At 52.1% G+C, this 19,022-nt stretch overlaps 1 protein-coding gene across 1 annotated transcript in view; it reads left to right on the top strand.

The window, feature by feature from the left end:
- Positions 1 to 4,633: 4,633 nt before the first annotated feature.
- The window catches only part of LOC141730023 (serine/threonine-protein kinase pim-1-like), a 354,289-nt gene continuing 339,900 nt past the window's right edge, over positions 4,634 to 19,022 (top strand). Inside the window, exon 1 of the mRNA XM_074546662.1 lies at positions 4,634 to 4,760. Within this exon, the coding sequence (XP_074402763.1) occupies positions 4,634 to 4,760 (127 nt within the window). The remainder of the gene's footprint in view (positions 4,761 to 19,022) is intronic.

Raw genomic sequence — 19,022 nt, forward strand, 5'->3', positions numbered from 1 at the left:
CCCAGGGTGCTGGGGCCAATGGCTTCCCAGTCAGGCTCCTGGAGCAGAAGTGGCTTTTCAGAGCCCAGCCAGGAATGAGCCCTGATGCAGCAGCTCTGCAGGGGTGGCCACCAGGCCGGGCTGCCAAGGGAGGCTTCTGGCCATGGCCTGCCAGCAGCTGCTGCTGCCAAGGTGCCTTTGGTGCCTCAGGCTCTCCCTGGCACAGCTCCCAGCACGGCACTCTGCCCTTGTGCCTGAGCCCTTCCCTGTGCTGGGGCTGGCCTGGGGCTTTTCCTGCAGTGGGACCTGCCCTGCTCATGGCATAGGAAAGGCAGTTCCTGCTGGAGCAGGAGGCTCTGCCTGCAATGGGCTCCAACAACTCCAGCGAGGCCCTGCTGACTTCAAAATTGCTGGCTAGAGCACTGTATTCTAATAATTGTTATAGCTAATGAACTGTGGAGGAAATAACTCTGGTTAAGTTCTTTCTTCTAATCATGATTAGAATCAATCAGAGTAATATTTATATAAATCTATCGGGCATTCCATCATTAATTCTGTGGGACAAATCGGGTTAAAGGTTCAATTCCATATGTCCAATCCTTTACACCTTTGACAAAGTCTGGGGCTGGGATTGGATCCAGCCACTCCCAGTCTCCTCTCTTTGAAAAAATTTGAGAAGTCTAGGGGTCCTGCAGGGGTTTGAGGATCCATGGTGGCTGTTCAGTGTCATTTCTCCACCTCATGATTTAGCAGGAGTTTTTCCAAAAAAGAAATAAAGGTTTTTCCTGAAGCTCCCACTGTACACATGACAGGAACCACTGTGAGTGTCTGGGACATCCCAGCTCTTTGGCAGCCTGGGGTCTCCTGGGATGTCACAAAGGAGCCCCCATGAGTGCCTGTGACAGATCGGTGCCTTTGCAGCTCAAGGTGCCCTGGGATGTCACCGAGGGCTGTGGGGTAACGGGACCCGAACGCGGGGAACGGGGACGAGCAGGGCTTTTCTTCAGTTCCCCGGACGAGGAGAGTGTTGTGAGCACTCTGTTTGCCCAAAATGCCACGGTCGCTAATTTTGTCTCCCCGGAATTTACTGCTTCTCTAATTTTGCCAAAACGGCTGCCCAAAGTCGTGGCTGTTTTGCAAGTTCTGGGGAAATTTCAGGGAACTTAGAAAAGACCCACTTAGTTAAAAATTTTAATTCTTGCTTGGGGGCCTTCTGGCCACCTCCAAGCAGTAAACCCTTAACAATATAGTAAACCTCCTTCTGGGATTTTCCCAAACTAGCACCCATAGTGCCTTTCTAGCACAGGAACTGCTGATACTAGAAAGGGGGAAAATTCCTCTGATGGTACAACCCCCCACCTGAAAACAACAGAAACTGAAACAACAAGCCACTTTCCACCAGCCCCTGCTCCCCCTACTGTCCCCAAGTCTGGGGCTTCAGTAAAAGGAAAAAAAAATTCAAGGAAAGAGGGTGGGAGGGTGGGTCCCCAAGGCAGGGCATGCACTCCCAGGGAAATTTTAAAAAGGCAAGGGGGAAAGTCGGAAAGGTCCCCAAAGCAGGGCCCGACCTTACCAATCCGGTGGAAGCAGCAAACGATGAATCAGGTGGAGGAATCCGTCTCCGGAATCGTCCTCTCTGGATGCGAGGATTCCCGATCCCGATCCCCAGGGAACGCCGCTCCTAAAACGGAGCCTGCTCCCACCTGGGGTAGTGCGGCGTCCACTGAAACTAAGAAGTCCACTCCGAGGGGTCTGTTTCGTGGTCAGCTATCCACTATTCCAGCCCCGACGTTGGTCGCCAACACTGGCGCCCGGGCGTACACGGCCCTGGATCTGGCTAGCTGGTGAGGGGCGAAGGCCGGTGCCCCTGCACATCTGAAGCCAGCCCCCCTCGGCGTCTTGGCCTCGGGCTGAGCTGGGTGATAGCTCAGAGTGGCGCGGTGTGAGACGAATTAGGAGGCGACCACTTGCTGGAGGTAAACTGTCGGTTTATTGCAGAAGCACCAACGAGGAGGGGAACCACCCAGCAAATGGCCCCGAACAGGGGGCAGGAGAGGGTTTTAAGGGAAAAGGGGGGAAAAAGGCAGGGAAACCTGGCTAACCAATAGTAATACATATTTAGAGGTGCGAAACATAATTGATATACCAAAGTAACCAACTGTTATGAAGCATAGAAGGGGCTCCGGGGCTACAGGCAACAATAACTCCCAGAGAAAAGAAAATTCTCGAAACCTGGGAGGAGAAGGGGGTGATTGACTGGGCCCAGGGAGGAGACAACTTTCACTTATAAGGGAAACCAGGGGAGGAGCAATTACATATCGGCAAATAAGAACAGCGAGGTTTCCATAGCAACCTAACTGACAGGGTAGCAGCGGCGGGAACTAACAGGGAAGGAAGAAACCATTTAATACAGAAAATGGGGGAGCAAACTGACAAACTTAAGAACACACTACAGCAACCATGGAATGGCTGTGACTGCCTCTGACCACAGGGCTCTTTAACATCCCGAGAAAGACCTGGGAGGTCTCCATGGGGCCCCTGTCTCTGCCTGTGGCATTCCAGCTCTGGAACAGCCTGGAGACTCTTGGAAAGTCCCCATGGAACCTCTCTGAGGGCCTGTGACAAATCTGATCCTTAGCAGGCAACCATCACCAGCCTCCTGTTGTTCTGTTCAGTTTCCACAGCAACCATTACCAGGACCCTGTTGCTATGGTCAGTTTCCATGGAAGCCATCAGCAGCCCACTGTTGCTATGGTTGGTTCCCATAGCAACCATCCCCAGCCCCCTGTTACTATGGTCAGTCCCTCAGCAGCTCCATGGAGACCCCATGCCAGGGGTGGTTGCCATGGATACCAGCTCAGGCCTGCAGCCAGAGCCCGTTGCCATGGCAACCATTGGCAGTCCCATCCCCAGGCTCATGGGATCCCAGAACTACAGAATTGGCTGAGCTGGGAGGGACCCATCAGGATCCTCCAGTCCAACAGCTGGCCCTGCACAGGACACCCCAACAATGCCAGCCTGGGCCTGGCAGCGCTGTCCAAACTCTGCTGGAGCTCAGAGAGCCCTGGAGCTGGGACCCTTCCCTGGGGAGCCTGGGCAGGGCCCCAGCAGCCTCTGGGCAAAAACCTTTTCCTGACATCCAACCTGAGCCTGCCCCGACTCAGCTGCAGCCGTTCCCTCCACTCGTGTCCCTGGGCACCAGAGGGAAGAGGTTCCCACAGCCCCAGCCAGGGACCCACTCCCAAGGCTGTTGCCATGGCCACCAGGGCTGGCACCAGCTGGGATACTCGGTTTCAACGGGCCGGGGTTCAGGGATGGGATTCCCCATATTCCTGCTCCTGCTAAAACCGCACTGCCCTCTCTGCCCTTCTGCCTCCCATGGAAAGCACAAAAGGCAAAGATCCCAGCCTGGGATAAGAACAATTTATTTGGAACAGCAACGAGATAAGGAACAAACAGAAACAGAAATAGTATTGATAACAGAAGGGATAAGAAAAACTGTTTACAGGGAAAACTAATACATCAACAACAGGCTCTTCCTGGCCATGCATTTCCCCTGCCTGGAAAGGACACCCTGCTCCTCAGAGGGAGAGAGAGAGAGTCCCTTTCCAGCCCCTGGCAATGACCTGAGGTGGGAGTAAATGTAATGACATGGCCATGGCCAGACTCTCATGTTCTTCCATCCTACATCATGTCTTTGGCAAGGGCAGGTAAAGGGACAGGTGTCTTCCCAGATGGATCACAGGGAAAACGGATGACCAGGGCTCTTCCCAATGTGGGCCCTCCTATGGGGGATGAAGCTGGAGTGGTGCTGGGATGAAGCTGTTCCTGCATTTGTAGCATTTGCAGGGCTTCCCTTACCGGTGCCTCCATTGATGTCTGCTCAAGGCAGAGCTGCAGGTGAAGCTCTTCCCACACTGGGAACACTCGAAGGGCCTCTCCCCAGTGTGGATGCACAGGTGGGTGATGAGGTGGGACTTTTGCTTGAAGCCCTTCCCACAGTCAGGGCAGCGGAAGGGCCTCTCCTCGATGTGAATCCGCTCATGTAAATGGAGATTGGAGCTGCTCTGAAACCTCTTCCCACATGTGGGGCACTGGTAGGGCCTCTCCCCAGTGTGGATGTGTTGGTGGGTGATGAGGGCGGATCTGCGGCTGAAGCCCTTCCCACATTCCCCACACTCATAGGGCCTCTCCCCAGTGTGGATGCGTTGGTGGCGGTTCAGGGTGCTGCTCTGTCTGAAGCTCTTCCCACACTCCAAGCCTGTGGAGAGCTTTAATGTGGAGAGCTTTATTAACAGTTGGTTAGCTGAGAAAGGCCATGCTGACATATTGCCACTGGTTAAGCTGAGAAATCAGCAGTCAGCAAGCTGAAAGGAGATGTCAGCAGCTTGCAATCAGTGGCCTTGCTGCAACATGGAGAAAGGGAGTAGAGATTAGTCCTGAATATCTCCTAAGAATATGTAGAAAGTATCAAAAGTAGGACCATAGGAATGTAAAAGTAGGTGTAACTGCTGATATGTAACTAACCAATCCTGAGCTCAACTTTTGCAATATGCATGAAGTTCATTACGAACTGTATTTAACCCGCTGTGCTGATCAATAAAATCGGGCCTGTGATGATCAACTGGATGTCCTGGTCTCCTTCCGTCGACAAATGGTGGAGAATGTGGGCAACAACGCTGTGAGCACCGCTGCGGGCAACGATGCGGCAACGTTGAACCCCTGTCCTTTTTTCTCGGATTACATAGAAAAAAGGGAACTCGCCACGGTCCGGAAGTTGGGTGGGGGTCCTAGCAGCGGGACGGTGCTGGATTATTTACAAAGACTGGATTATTTATAAAAAGCACCCTTGAGCACATCCGTGACTCAAGCCACCTACGTGCCGCCGGAGCCTGAGAGCTGCTACAAGTGCGCACTGAATAGGTATGGATAGGCAAGCGGCATATGATTTATTCTCCTCATATTCAGAAAAGCGAGGGGTAAAAGAAATAGATTTAAAAAAGGAATTACCGGGGTTGTTAGCTTATGGTCATTCTATAGGTATGTTTACTAACCCACATACAGTACATGAGCTTTCAGAGTGGAAAAATTTTGGAGATGTGTTAATGGACTCTGTGTTAGATGGGGATAAATCAGCTAAAAAGTTTGGGAAATTATGGCGGGTGGTGTATAATGCATTGCTTCAGCAGGTCTCTGAGAGAAAGGCAGCAGAAAGGGCTACAGAAGCTCATAAGAGAAATATAGGATATGGTCGTGAGGATGATCCCTTGGCACCTTCTGTAACTAAGATACTTATGCCTAAAAATCCCCAGCATAGTGGTGTTGAGGACATGCCTTTAGAAAGTGCGGAACCGTCTGCGCCTCCCTTGCCTGAGGGGGAAGGCGAGCCGGGTGGGAGAGGTAAAAGCAAGCCAGCTTTGCCTCCACTGCCGGCTTCAGGCGGGTCGGATGGTGGGGGGGGCAAGCCAGCTCTGCCTCCGCCGCCGGCTTTGCCTCCGCCGCTACCCCCGAGCAGGCCGGCTCCGGTTACAGCTCCAGCGGGGGGGCCCCTTCCCCCGCGCGAGCCGGCTCTGCTCGAGCGTGCTCCGGTTTCAGCTTCGGCGGGAGGGGGGCTCCTTCCCCCGCGCGCGCCGGCTTTGCCTGAGCAGGCTCCAGTTGCAGCTACGGGGGGGTCGCTTCCCCCGCGCGAGCCAGCCTCTGCTTCACCGCCTTCCCAATGCGAAAACTTGGCGCCTGCACTAAAATGCCAGCAGCATAGCACCTCCAAAGAGCCAGCTCCCATCCCAGGGGCACACCGTGATCTATGGGGGGAAATGGCTAAACAAAGGAGGGAGGCTTGGTCTGCTTTGGCAAAAGAGGTGATGCAAATGGGAGATAGTGAAGCCGTAGAAATAGCTTCTAGTCTTGCATGTCCGGTTACTTATACACCACAATATGATGCACAGGGGAATTTAATGCATCATGTGGCAGCATATTCTGCCTTGGATTGGAAGCTGTTAGCTCAGCTACGTTCTACAGTTAGTCAGTTTGGTGTAAAAAGTGAACCTGTTAAGCAAATGTTAGATTATCTCTTTAACACTCAGATTTTATGCCCAAATGATTTAAAAGGGATAGTGCGTTTAATATTTACTCAGCATCAACAATTATTGTTTAATGCACATTGGCAAGCATTAGTAAATGAGTCAGTTGCTGTACAACGGGCTCCGGGAGATCCATTGCATGGAGTGACAGTGGATGAACTTATGGGATTAGGAGCATTTCTGCGTACAGAGGCACAGATGATATTGGGACCAGATAAGCTTAGAGAGGCTATGAGATTGGTGCGTACAGCAATAGATATGGTTAAAGAGCCAGGGGGATTACCAATTTATATGGGTATTAAGCAAGGTAAAGAAGAATCATTTGGAAATTTTATCGATAGGGCGGCTGCTGCTATAGATCGGGCCGGTGTGGCAGACTACCTTAAGGGGGCGATATTGAAGCAGTGTGCTTTGCAAAATAGTAATCCAGCAACCCAAAGAGTATTATCTACTTTGGGAGCAAATTGGACCATTGAGGAAGCATTAGAGCGAATGGCATTAATGCCAACTGCTTCGCAGGCATTTCTAGTAGATGCTATAAAGGAGTTAGGATTGGGGTTACAAAAGCAGGCAGAGTCTAATCAGAATCAGGTGTTAGCTGCTCAGAATCAGGTGTTAGCTGCTCTTGCTCCTCTCCGAAGTGGCTCACTGGCATTCACGCAAGGAGGTTCAAAGCCATTTCTCAAGTGTTACCGGTGCGGCTCTGAGAGACACACACGCCGAGCCTGCAGAGCAACTGGTGTATGGTGTCAACACTGCTGATCCAGCTCCCACAACACCACAGCTTGTAGACGGCGGTCGGGAAACTGTCAGCAGAGCACGTTTCACGGGGGCCGCGCCCAGACACAAGTAGCTGCCGTGACATCAGAGACACCAGCACCAGCTGCCGCGACATCGCAGCCACCTCCTGTCTGCAACCCGCAACAACAGGGAGCCTCGGTTTGGATTTATCAGCCGCAATAGAAATAATAATAATGACTAATCTTCCTGAGAAAATACCAACTAGAATAAAGGGTCCTCTTATATTAAATGGACAAACATGTGGAGCATTATTATTAGGATGCTCTTCTACAACTATGTTGGGATAATTTGTTTTGCCTGGAGTTATTGATGCAGACTTTACAGGGGAAATACAAATCATGGCTTACACCCTCTATCCTCCAATTAAAATTACAAAAGGACAACGTATTGCACAATTGATACCACTATCACAAATGACCTCTGGAATACAACCATTTACTGAACAAGCACGGGATGAAAAAGGTTTTGGCTCCACTGGTGTTACACTTTTAACTGTGGATTTACAAAACAGACCAAAGCAAAAGGTCACAGTTACTTATGGGCATCAAAGCATAACCCTTTATGGATTATTGGATACAGGAGCAGATACCAGCATTATTTCTCCAGAGGCATGGCCACAGCATTGGCCTCTATTCCCATCAGCAAACATGCTCACCGGAGTAGGAGGATTTACATTGGCAAGCAGGTCGCCTTCTTTGTCTGTGTCCATTGAGGATCAACAAATATCTGCTGTGTTTTCAATTGTGCAACTGCCTCCTACAGTCTCCCCTCCTAATTGGAAGGGACATTTTAACACAATTGGGAGTGGTGTTAACTAATCAGCACCCTTTGGGGTAATTGCCATTGCTTGGACTTTCCCCATTCCACTCACCTGGAAAACAGATACACCAGTGATGGTTAAGCAATGGCCTCTAAAAGGGGAAAGCCTTATGCATGCTCATGAATTAGTGGAGGAACAATATTCAAAGGGACATTTACGACTTTCCACGAGCCCCTGGAATACACCTATTTTTGTGATCAAAAAGAAATCAGGGAAATATCGTTTAATACATGATTTGCGGGCTGTAAATGATCAAATGGAACCTATGGGGGCCTTGTCTGTGTCCATTGAGGATCAACAAATATCTGCTGTGTTTTCAATTGTGCAACTGCCTCCTACAGTCTCCCCTCCTAATTGGAAGGGACATTTTAACACAATTGGGAGTGGTGTTAACTAATCAGCACCCTTTGGGGTAATTGCCATTGCTTGGACTTTCCCCATTCCACTCACCTGGAAAACAGATACACCAGTGATGGTTAAGCAATGGCCTCTAAAAGGGGAAAGCCTTATGCATGCTCATGAATTAGTGGAGGAACAATATTCAAAGGGACATTTACGACTTTCCACGAGCCCCTGGAATACACCTATTTTTGTGATCAAAAAGAAATCAGGGAAATATCGTTTAATACATGATTTGCGGGCTGTAAATGATCAAATGGAACCTATGGGGGCCTTACAGCCTGGTCTTCCTAATCCAGCTATGATTCCAGAACACTGGCCACTCTTAATCATCGACTTAAGGGACTGTTTCTTCACCATTGCCCTGCATCCTAATGATGCAAAAAGATTTGCCTTTACTCTACCAGCAATAAATCGTGGAGAACCAGATAAAAGATTTGAATGGATTTGTTTGCCACAGGGCATGCGGAATTCCCCGACTTTATGTCAGCTTTTTGTTGATGCAGCATTGCAGCCATTACGTCGCAGATGGCCAGCTACTATAATATATCATTATATGGACGATATCTTGTTTGCACAGCAACAACCATTTTCCTCTTTGCAGATTGACATTATTAGAAATACTCTTGCTTCATATTCACTTGATATTGCTTCAGAGAAAATTCAAACTACAAAGCCCTGGAAATATTTGGGATGGACTTTGATGGATCAAAAAGTGATACCTCAAAAATTGGAGTTACAACTGGACATTAAGACTCTACATGATGCACAGAAATTACTGGGGGACTTACAATGGCTAAAGCCTATTGTGGGAATACCGAATCATTTGTTAGAAACCCTGCGGCCTTTGTTGAAGGGTGTTGACCCTACTACTCCTGTATGCCTGACGCAGGAGCATCGTCTTGCCTTGCAACAAATCAGTGACTGTGTACAACAGGGGTACGTGTCTCGTCGACAACTCGACCACCCTATTGACCTTACTATCTGGAATAGCCCTTGCCACCTGCTTGGTGCTCTCTCTCAACAACAGGAGAAAACGGGGGAGATACAGGTGTTGGAATGGTTGTCTCCACCATTACAGCATAAGAAAACAATACGTTCAAAAATTGAACAATTGGCTGCATTAATTAAAAAAGGACGTCTCAGAATTCTTGAAGTGGATGGTAGAGAACCTGCTACCATTAGACTACCTATGGAAAAAGAAACCTTGGACTGGTACCTGATTAACTTAAAGGATTTACAGGAAGCATTATTGACATCATCTGCAAAAGTGGATACCAGCAAATTAGTGCCTAGAGTTTTGCAATGGATGACAGAATGGAACTGGATTACTCGACCCTTGAGAGAAGAATGCCCTATAGAAGGAGCTGTTACAGCCTTTACCGATGCAGGAAAGAAGTCAAGGCGTGCTGCTGTCACTTGGCAAGAAAAAGGACAATGGAAACATCAAATCATCACAGCAGACCCTGCGGATAGTTTACAAACTTTGGAATTGTTGGCAGTAGTATGGGCAGTATCCAACTTACAGGGACCTTTAAATGTGGTTACAGACTCTATGTATGTTGCAGGAGTAGCCAAACGAATAGAGGAAGCAGCAATTAAGGAAGTGAATAATAAACGATTGTATGAGTTGTTGGTACAATTAAGGAAAGCTCTACGGGAAAGAAATGCAGCGTATTCTGTGCTTTGCATTCTCCTCCTGAGGAATTGGACCTTTTTGGCAGTACAAACGCCAGTTTGTTTAACACTACAGCTGGTGGATGGTTTAGCTTTAAGTCTTCAAACCGACCAAAAGAAACATGGGCCACCCTAGATTCATTCCTGAATGTGAGTGAAATCTCTCCGCAGCATTACAGTAAATGTAACAGCACAAAAATCACTGCACCAATGAAATTACCCACGGGAATATTTTTAATTTGCGGAGACAGGGCGTGGAATGGCATTCCAGCTAGACCACAGGGTGGACCCTGTTATTTGGGTAAACTGTCATTGTTTCATCCTAATGTGTCCTTGCTAATGCAGCTGAGTCAAAATTCAAACAGAAAGAGACGCAGCATACATGACTTAGACTGCAGCTCGATAGGAGATCCACAATTTTGGGGCACATTCAAACAAGTGGTTGTTTCAACTATCTTGCCGGGAGGATCTGCCAATAAGGCTATGAATTTAGCAAAGCAATTAGGGTGCTGGGCAAAGAGTGAACTGAACAAGACATCACAAATCCTAGACATGCTAACTACAGATGTGCAGAGTGTTAACCATGCTGTTTAGCAAAATAGAGCTGCCATAGATTTTTTGCTTTTAGCACAAGGACATGGATGTGAAGAATTTGAGGGAATGTGTTGCATGAATCTGTCTGACCATTCGGTGTCCATTCACAGTAAGATAAAAGAACTACAACAGGGACTTCACAATCTGAAGGAAGAAGAAGGTTTAGGAATCGACGAATGGCTTAAAAGCTTAGGACTTGGACCGTGGCTAAGAAACCTTGTGATCTATGCTATAGGACTGCTGGGTGTAATTTTACTGTTTTTGCTGATTTTGCCTTGTGTTTTTAATTGCATTCAAAACATGGTCAGCCGTACAATAGCAAAAACCTGGCAAGCTAATTTCCTTGCACAAGAAGAAAACGGGGGAAATGTGGAGAGCTTTAATGTGGAGAGCTTTATTAATAGTTGGTTGGCTGAGAAAGGCCATGCTGACATATTGCCACTGGTCAAGCTGAGAAATCAGCAGTCAGCAAGCTGAAAGGAGATGTCAGCAGCTTGCAATCAGTGGCCTTGCTGCAACATGGAGAAAGGGAGTAGAGATTAGTCCTGAATATCTCCTAAGAATATGTAGAAAGTATCAAAAGTAGGACCATAGGAATGTAAAAGTAGGTGTAACTGCTGATATGTAACTAACCAATCCTGAGCTCAACTTTTGCAATATGCATGAAGTTAATTACGAACTGTATTTAACCCGCTGTGCTGATCAATAAAATTGGGCCTGTGATGATCAACTGGATGTCCTGGTCTCCTTCCGTCGACAAACTCCCAGCACCAAGTGCAGGGCTGTGGGACACGGCTCCTACAGCAACAGCACAGCTCTGTGCAAGAGCCCAGCCTTGCATCTGGGTTCCTGCCTGCTTCCCCTTTAGAGACAGCTGTGGCCCGAGGATTTGTGTCTGAGGGAGAGCTCCATCCTTGGGCCTCCTGATCTTTCCCAAGTGGCCAAATAGGGATGCACCAGCAGCTCTGCTGGGAAGGTGCTGGCTCAGTGGCTGTCTTTTGAGACTGTGCCCCCCATATCAGCTTTATGTGTGTGAGGGGGTGCTCTGGTGGGTGTGGTTACACACTCACTGGCCTTGGCAGAGCACAAGTCGGAACCTTTGAAGGTTCCAGCTCCTGTAAGGCTCAGGAGGCAGAGCTGGTGCTAGGCACAGTGTGGTACTGTGCAGAGCCATAGGAAGGTGTCCCTGGGCTTGTGAGACAGGCCAGGACAACACAAACTGAGGCCACAGCCATGCTGTGCTTTCAGTTGAGCCTGTGGTGGAGCTGCTGTGCTTGTAGTCAGCATCTAGATGGGGCAGGTGACATATCTGTCTTAGCTGGGACAGAAACAGAAGTACAACCCTTGCACAGCATCCTTCTGCTAGGCTGTGCTAAGCTCAGAGGCCTGTAAACCGGCCCTTAAGACCTAGGTCTCCACACCTTGCCCTTCTGTGCATCAGGAACATGTGCTGTGGTTCCAGCTGCACCTGTGGGAGCAATGGGGAGCGTGAGCCCGTGCTGTGCTACACTGCTGAGCTGGCAGCACGGTGGATGCGGGCAGGACGTTCTCCGTTTCCCCAGAGCTGGGGCCTGCAGGCACCTTGCCGCCCCTTGGCACAGGCTGTGCCACCCAACAAATCCCAGCAGGCCGGGAGGCGAGCCCGGGGCCAGCAGGAAGCTGAGAGAAAGCCCTGCTTTAGAACTGAGGGAGTTCCACTAGAAGCAAACAAAGATGGTAACTTGAAGAGATTCCCTCTGTGCTCAAAGTTTGTCTGAGAAGACTAAGATGTGAGCTTGTCAAAAATCCTAGGAAATATCTGGGAAAAGGTTTTATGTATGTTGGTTGTGAACAGGTACAAAGCTCCTGCGGGAAAAGAGCCTCTGCAGCAGGCTGGCTGGCTGAAGGGGTCTTACTTCTTTCTAGAATAAAGATTACCACTCAAATGCAATTTTATTTTTTATTGTATGAGGGGAAAATATTTTCCAGACCTCTAAAACCAGTTTCGAAAATACAGATGTGTTGTGGAAAAAGGAATGAAACATATGGGGATTTCTCTCTACAAGAGATATTTCTAAATATTTCTAAAAATGAAAAGTGAAGACAAAATGAGGTCACTTTTCCTGGATTCTAAAACTACTTAGAAAAATCTTAAACTACTATAGGAATTGGGAAGAAATATTTGGGGATGTGTCTCTACAGAAAAACGATTTTGAAACATTTGTACAGATTTCTAATTTCTAAAACTGAAAAATTAAGCAAATGGGGTTGCTTATTCTCAGGAGCCCCATGCTGCTGCCTGCCCCCTGGGCTCCCCCAGCTCTCACGACCCCGCCGCTGGTCACGGCAGCCCCTGCCTGGCTCCTGCCTGCCCACACTGTGGGCATCCCCGGCTGCTCCTGGCCATGGAGCTCAGCCAGTGATGCTGCCGGCTGGGCTGTGCTGCTGCTGCCACCCAAACACTGGGGTGACAGCACCTTCCCTTTAGTGCAACAAAAGAAAGGGCCATCACCTAGCCTGGCAGAGAGCAGGGTTAACTTCATTGCTGTTTAGAGGGCAGGCCCAGGGGGCTCAGGGGCAGAGGAAGGGACATGTTGGTCTCAGGAGGGGCTGGAGGGTGCTGGGCTGCTGCTGGGGTCTATAGAAGGAGTCGGGACGGGACAGAGGAGGATCAAAAAAGAAATTAAAGTAGCTTGGGGATGCACATGGGGAGAGGAGGTGGTAGTGCGATCTCCAGGCGAATAGGAGATTTCATTGTTGATTGCTGTTCTGGAGTCTTCAGCTCAAAACTCTTGACAGGGATGCCCAGGACCTTCTTACTGCTGGAGGAGCTGCTCCTGCTGTTTGGGTGTGAGGTGCAGCCACCGTCTTACACCTCTTGTCCAGAGGTGGAACTGTGGAAAGAAGAGGTGGCTGAGGCCCCAGGTTCCAGTGGCACACAGGGACCCTCCTGCACAGCAGGGCCCAGAGCTGGCAAGGCTCCCCAGCACGGCTGGAGCTGCTGGCACAGCTTGGCCCAGCTGCACAGCTGCCCCTCAAGGCCCCGGCCAGCAGGACACGGCTCTGGGCAGGCTCCCTGGCCAGGAGCGGCCCCAGAGCACCTCTGCCTTTCAAGGGCAATCTCGTCCCTGCTCTTTCTCTTCCCCACTGTGCTTTGCCTCTACCCTGTGCCCCTGGGGCTGCTCTTGGCCAGGCAGCCTCAGTGGGAGCCAGCACTGGCGGCAGCCCCAGCAGGCCCCCCAGGAAAAGGCCCAGCAATTAGGAGGCCAATGAAAGCTCTGGGCAGCAGCAGACCCCTCAGCAGAGTTCTTTAGACAATCATGAACTGGCCACACCTACAGTGCAGCCTCACTGGGAATGTTTCCTATGTACAGTAGACTTTCAAAAGAAGCTGTTTGAGGGAAAGGTGAACTAAATACTCACCCTTTTCTCTTCCAGCAAGTCCAAATTTGGACAGAGCAATAGATGAAGATCAGCTCCAAGACAAGCAGGCCTGCCAGTAACCCTAGCCAGAAGCCTGTTCCCTGACAGAAACCCCTTCCAAGGCCCTTCTGGGCATCAGGAACTTGTGCTGTGGTTCCAGCTGCACCTGTGGGAGCAATGGGGAGCATCAGCCCGTGCTGTGCTGCACTGCTGAGCTGGCAGCACGGTGGATGCGGGCAAGATGCTCTCCATTTCCCCCAGAGCTGGGGCCTGCAGGCACCTTGCCGCCCCTTGGCACAGGCTGTGCCACCCAACAAAGCCCAGCAGGCCGGGAGGAGAGCCCGGGGGCGGCACAGCTGCTTGTGCAGTGGTTGCTTGGAGGGACACAGGCCAAAGCCATCCCTGAGCAGCCACTGCCAGCCCTGGCCCTCCCTGCCCTGTGACAGCTCCCCCAGCCCCAGGGCACAGAGTCAGGCCCTGGCAGGACCCAGTGCAGGACTGCCCAGTCGGGAGCCAAGGCTGGCTCTGGCCCTGGGCTCGCGGCAGGGGTCCCGCTCGGGGCTGCTCCTGTGCCTTGGGCCTCTGGGCACTCAGGGCCAGCTCCAGAGCAGCTGCAGTGGGAGGGACGTTGGTGCACGAGTCCCCTTTCCCCGGGGCTGTGAACGAGCTCCAGAGGCCTCAAGGCCTCAAGAGGTACCTCCAGCTTTGGCTGCGGTTAGGCTGTGCAAGGGCAGGCCCCAGTGGAAGAGCTGCAGCCACCCAGCCCTGCTGAGCCCAGCACAGCAATTACCTTCTGAGCCTGTGCCCATGCCCATGCCTGTGTTTGGCTTGACCTTCCTTCCTGCAGCAGGGGCTGCCAATCGGCCTCTACTTCTTTGGGGAAACACCTCCTTCTGTCCTGCATTTTGGCCCATCACTGGAAAAACAAAAATTACACCTTAACAGACGGAACAGTTATCCATTACTTTGATGGCATCTTCAGGACGTCATGCTTATGCAAAATCGGGTAAACTCAACACATCATCTAGGCTTTTTCCACTGGACCAGGGCCCACCCTCCTCCAAACAGCTGCCAGTGCTGAGCAGAAGTTGTGAGTGGATCGTGCAGGGCGAGGCCATACACGTACATGGCTCTGTTCTGGCCCCTGCCGTGATGCCCCCTGGCCGAGCTTTGGGCTCTGAGCTGGCAGCTCTCTCAGGGGAAAGGCCTTGACCTACCCTCACCATCTCCCAGAGGCTCAATCCTGAACGTGGGCTGGGAAGCCAGATCACCTTCACCAACAGGCTCAGCTGCAAAGAAAGGCAGGACACAACAGCTCCAATGGCACTGCTGAAGATTCTCCTTCAGGCCCGAGTGGCAGTGAGGGCACCTGGGTGATTGGTGCCCTCCAAGGCACTCCCTTGGCTCTGCCTTCCACTCAGGAGCAGGGCCAGGGGGACCTCGTGCTTGCAGTGGCCCCACACTGGGATGAAAGGAGCCCCTTGCAGGGTTGTTGGGGCAGAAAGGACTCGCTGGAGCTGCCAGCACCTCCAAACCCAGCCCCAGGCAGAGCCAGGCCTTGGCAGTGGCAGCAGGAGCAGCTCGGGCTCCCTGGGGGCAGCAAAGGAGCTGAGAAAGGCTCCTTTCCTCGCCCAGCCCCTTCCCTCTCTGCTCTTCTCTGTGGGTGCACAGAGCACACAGTAGGACACAGTGGCATTGCACACAGGAGGAGGATGGACAGATAAATACTCCTTCCTCCCACTGACAGCGATCCTGTGGGATCACTCAGGGCTCCAGAAGGGAGCAGGGCAAGGTTTCCAGAACTGATCAACCTTTAGAGGAACTTAAGGGAACTGGCTCATGAGTAAGCTCTTGCTGCACTGCCACGGATTATTCTGTCAGGAAAGGTACATTGAGAACATGCCTCCAGCATCTGGCAAGGTCTTCAAAGTACCATTCACCAGCATTTCCAACTACTCCAAGTCACATGGCAGTCGAGAAGGGAGCACAGATGCTACAGAACCATTTCCATGGTGTGCTGGGATCCCCTTCTCCCTTGGGGAATTGGGCACTGCAAGGGGGTGGGGTAAGGCTGTGGAAGCCTGTGCCTCCTGGTCACTCTCCATGCTCCTTGCAGGTCCTGTGCAACATGCCTGGAGGGGCAGCTGCAGCAGCCCAGGGCCCTGGGGCTCTCTCCCTCCCACACAGGAAACCCTCACTAAATGCTTGGGGAAATCTGCAGTGCCACAGCTGTCGCTCTCAGCCTCCGTCCCTCCCTCCTTCTTGCCCACCTGCCCATGGAACAGCTCCCACAGCCCACGGGCACATGGTCAGGCCCTCTCAGGACCCACTGGAGCCTTGCTCTCCCCCTCTGCCCTTTCCCCACCATGGGCACCCCGTGCAGCCGCTCCCAGGTTTCGGGACATGTCTGCCACGGAGGGAGCCCAGCAGGACAGCTCAGTACGCAAGTGCCCTGAGCCTGCTCGGGACAATTCCTCTGGGCTGTGCCCGTCTTGTCCAGGCTGTGCCCGCAGTGCCAAGCAGCAGAGAGGGCAGCTCAAGCCTCAGCAGGGCTCAGGCCCAGAGGCACAGCAATTACCTCCTGTGGCTGTGCCTGGCATCACCCTCCTTCCTGCAGGACATGCCACCTTCCATAGAGCCTCTCTGTCCATCCCTTGAGAAAGAAAGAGGCTTGGTGGGATCAGATGGAATCATTGCTCATCCAGGTGGTTGCCTCTTCAGAAAGCAATACTTGTCCACAACATGGATAAGAATCAGGAAAATCCTGATCCCCACAGGCCTTTGGGGCTTCCTATGGCCCTCCCTCTGCCAAGCAGCCACATCTCAGGATGTGCTCAGACACCAGGAAAATGCAGGGGATCCATGGTGCACATTGGGCTGCATGGCAGCTGATGCCCAATGCCTTCCTGCAGAGGCTGGGGAGAAGCTGCAGCCAGGCCAGGCTGGGAAACAGCCCTGCAGGGCGTGGATGCAGCAGCAGGGCAGTGAGGCTGCCATGGATCCCTTCCCGCTGTTCCGGGCACGGCGTGTCCAGATGTGCAGCCAAAGCCCCCGGCTGCTGAGCCCCAGGACAAGGCTGAGGGAAATGCTCTCACCATTACCTTTGTGCAGTTCCGTCACCATGGTATTTGGCTCATGCACTTTCTTGTGCCCTGTGGCTTTGTTCTTCCCTCTCAGAGGACCTTAAAAGAAAGTGGTTCCATTTCCTATGAGTGGATCCCACAGAAGAAGGGCTCCACCTGTGGGGTCAGCAGGGACACACTACTCACCCCTGCGATGGAAGCCTGGCTTCGGTGAAGGAACCAGCAAAGGAACAGGAAAAGTCCTCCCTGCAGACACATCTGTAACACAACAGCCACAGAAGCTTCTGTAACCAGGTTCCTGCCAGGTTGTCAACAATTATTCCTTGGTGGGAGAGTGAGAACATACCTGCAGGAGGTTCCAAAGGCTTCAAAACTTTATCTAGCCAATCTAATGGAGAAATCTTCCTAGCAAGCTCATCTAGAACAGAGCAGAGATGAGAACATTTTTTCAGGGCATGCTGGGATCCCCGTCTGCCTCTGGGAAATGGGCACTGCAAGGGGGTCGGGTAAGGCTGTGGGAGCCAGATGTCAATGGACATGGCCAAAGCTGCACAGGGGCCTGGGAGCTCTGGGCAGGCTCCTGGTCACTCTGCACCCTCTTTGCATGCCTCTGCGACACCCTTGGTGGGGCAGCTGAAGCAGCTCAGGGCCCTGTGGGCTCTCATACCCACAACTGCAACTCTTGCTAAATGCCTGGGGAAAAGTGCATCAGGAAGTGCCACAGCTGTCCCCCGTCCGTCTGACTCTCCTGCCCTTTCTCCTGCCTTTCCCACCTTCTTCTATCTCTCCATCCCTCTTTGCCTTGGGACCCCTTCCCCATCCCAAGGGCACATGGCCAAGCCCTCTCAGGACGCACTGGAGCCTTGCTCTCCCCCTCTGCCCTTTCCCCACCATGGGCACCCCGTGCAGCCGCTCCCAGGTTTCGGGACGTGTCTCCCATGGGGGGAGCCCAGCAGGACAGCTCAGTACCCGAGTGCCCTGAGCCTGCTCGGGACAATTCCTCCGGGCGTTGCCTGCCTTGTCCAGGCTGTGCCCGCAGTGCCAAGCAGCAGAGAGGGCAGCCCAAGCCTCAGCAGGGCTCAGGCCCAGAGGCACAGCAATTACCTCCTGTGGCTGTGCCTGGCATCGCCTCCCTTCCTGGAGCAGAGGCTTCCAATGAGCCACTGCTTCCTCCGAGAAATGCACAGCCTTCCTTCCCCACAGCCTGTCCATCTGCTTCTGGAGAAAGGATGAGGTACAGCAAGGTCAGGTGGGGCTGTTCCCCGTTGAGGATGGGGAATCTTCAGGAGCAAATGCTTGTCACAGACATGGTTAAGAATCAGGAAATCCCTATAAAATTTTTGGTTAGGCCAGGGCCCTCTCTACTCCAAACAGATGCCCCATCTGATTTGCCTGGAGATGGGAAATTGCAGGGGATCTGAGGTGCGTTGTGCAGTTTGGGCTGCCTGTCAGCTGATGCCACATTCAATGCTGCAGTGGCTGGGGGGAAGCTGCAGCCAGGCCAGGCTGGCAAACTGCCCTGCAGGGCATGGAAGCAGCAGCGGGGCAGCGAGGCTGCCATGGATCCCTTCCCACTGTGCCGGGAATGGCATGTCCAGATGTGCAGCCAAAGCCCCCGGCTGCTGAGCCCGAGGACAAGGCTGAGGGAAATGCACCCACCTTGTCCTGCCTGCTGCATTTCCGTTGTCCTTTGCCTCATGTGTTCAGATGACTCATGAGCTTTCTTCTGTCCTGCAGCTTTGTTCTTTCCTTTTAGAGGACCTTAGAAAAACATGTTTCCTTTTCCCATTAATGGATCCCACAGAAGCAGGGCTCAGCCTGTGGGGTCAGCAGGGACATACTACTCACCCCTGCGATGGGAGCCAGGCTTCTGTGTGGGAATGAGGGAAGGACAAGGAAAAGTCCTCCCTGCAGGCACATCTGTAAGACAACAACCACAGAAGCTTCTGCCGCCTCTACTCAGCTCCACGGACACCACTGAGCCGCAGGAGCGGTGAGGGGATCGCACAGGGCGAGGGCACACACGTGCATGGCTCTGTCCTGGCACCTGCAGCGATGCCCTCCTGGCTGAGCTTTGGGCTCTGAGCTGGCAGCTCTCCCAGGGGAAAGGCCTTGACCTACCCTCACCATCTCCCGGAGGCTCAGCTGTGGACTTGGGTTGGGAAGCCAGATCACCTTCACCAAGAG

The sequence above is a fragment of the Zonotrichia albicollis genome, chromosome 9 (genome assembly GCF_047830755.1).
Source record: "Zonotrichia albicollis isolate bZonAlb1 chromosome 9, bZonAlb1.hap1, whole genome shotgun sequence".
In the NCBI taxonomy this organism is placed as follows: domain Eukaryota; kingdom Metazoa; phylum Chordata; class Aves; order Passeriformes; family Passerellidae; genus Zonotrichia; species Zonotrichia albicollis.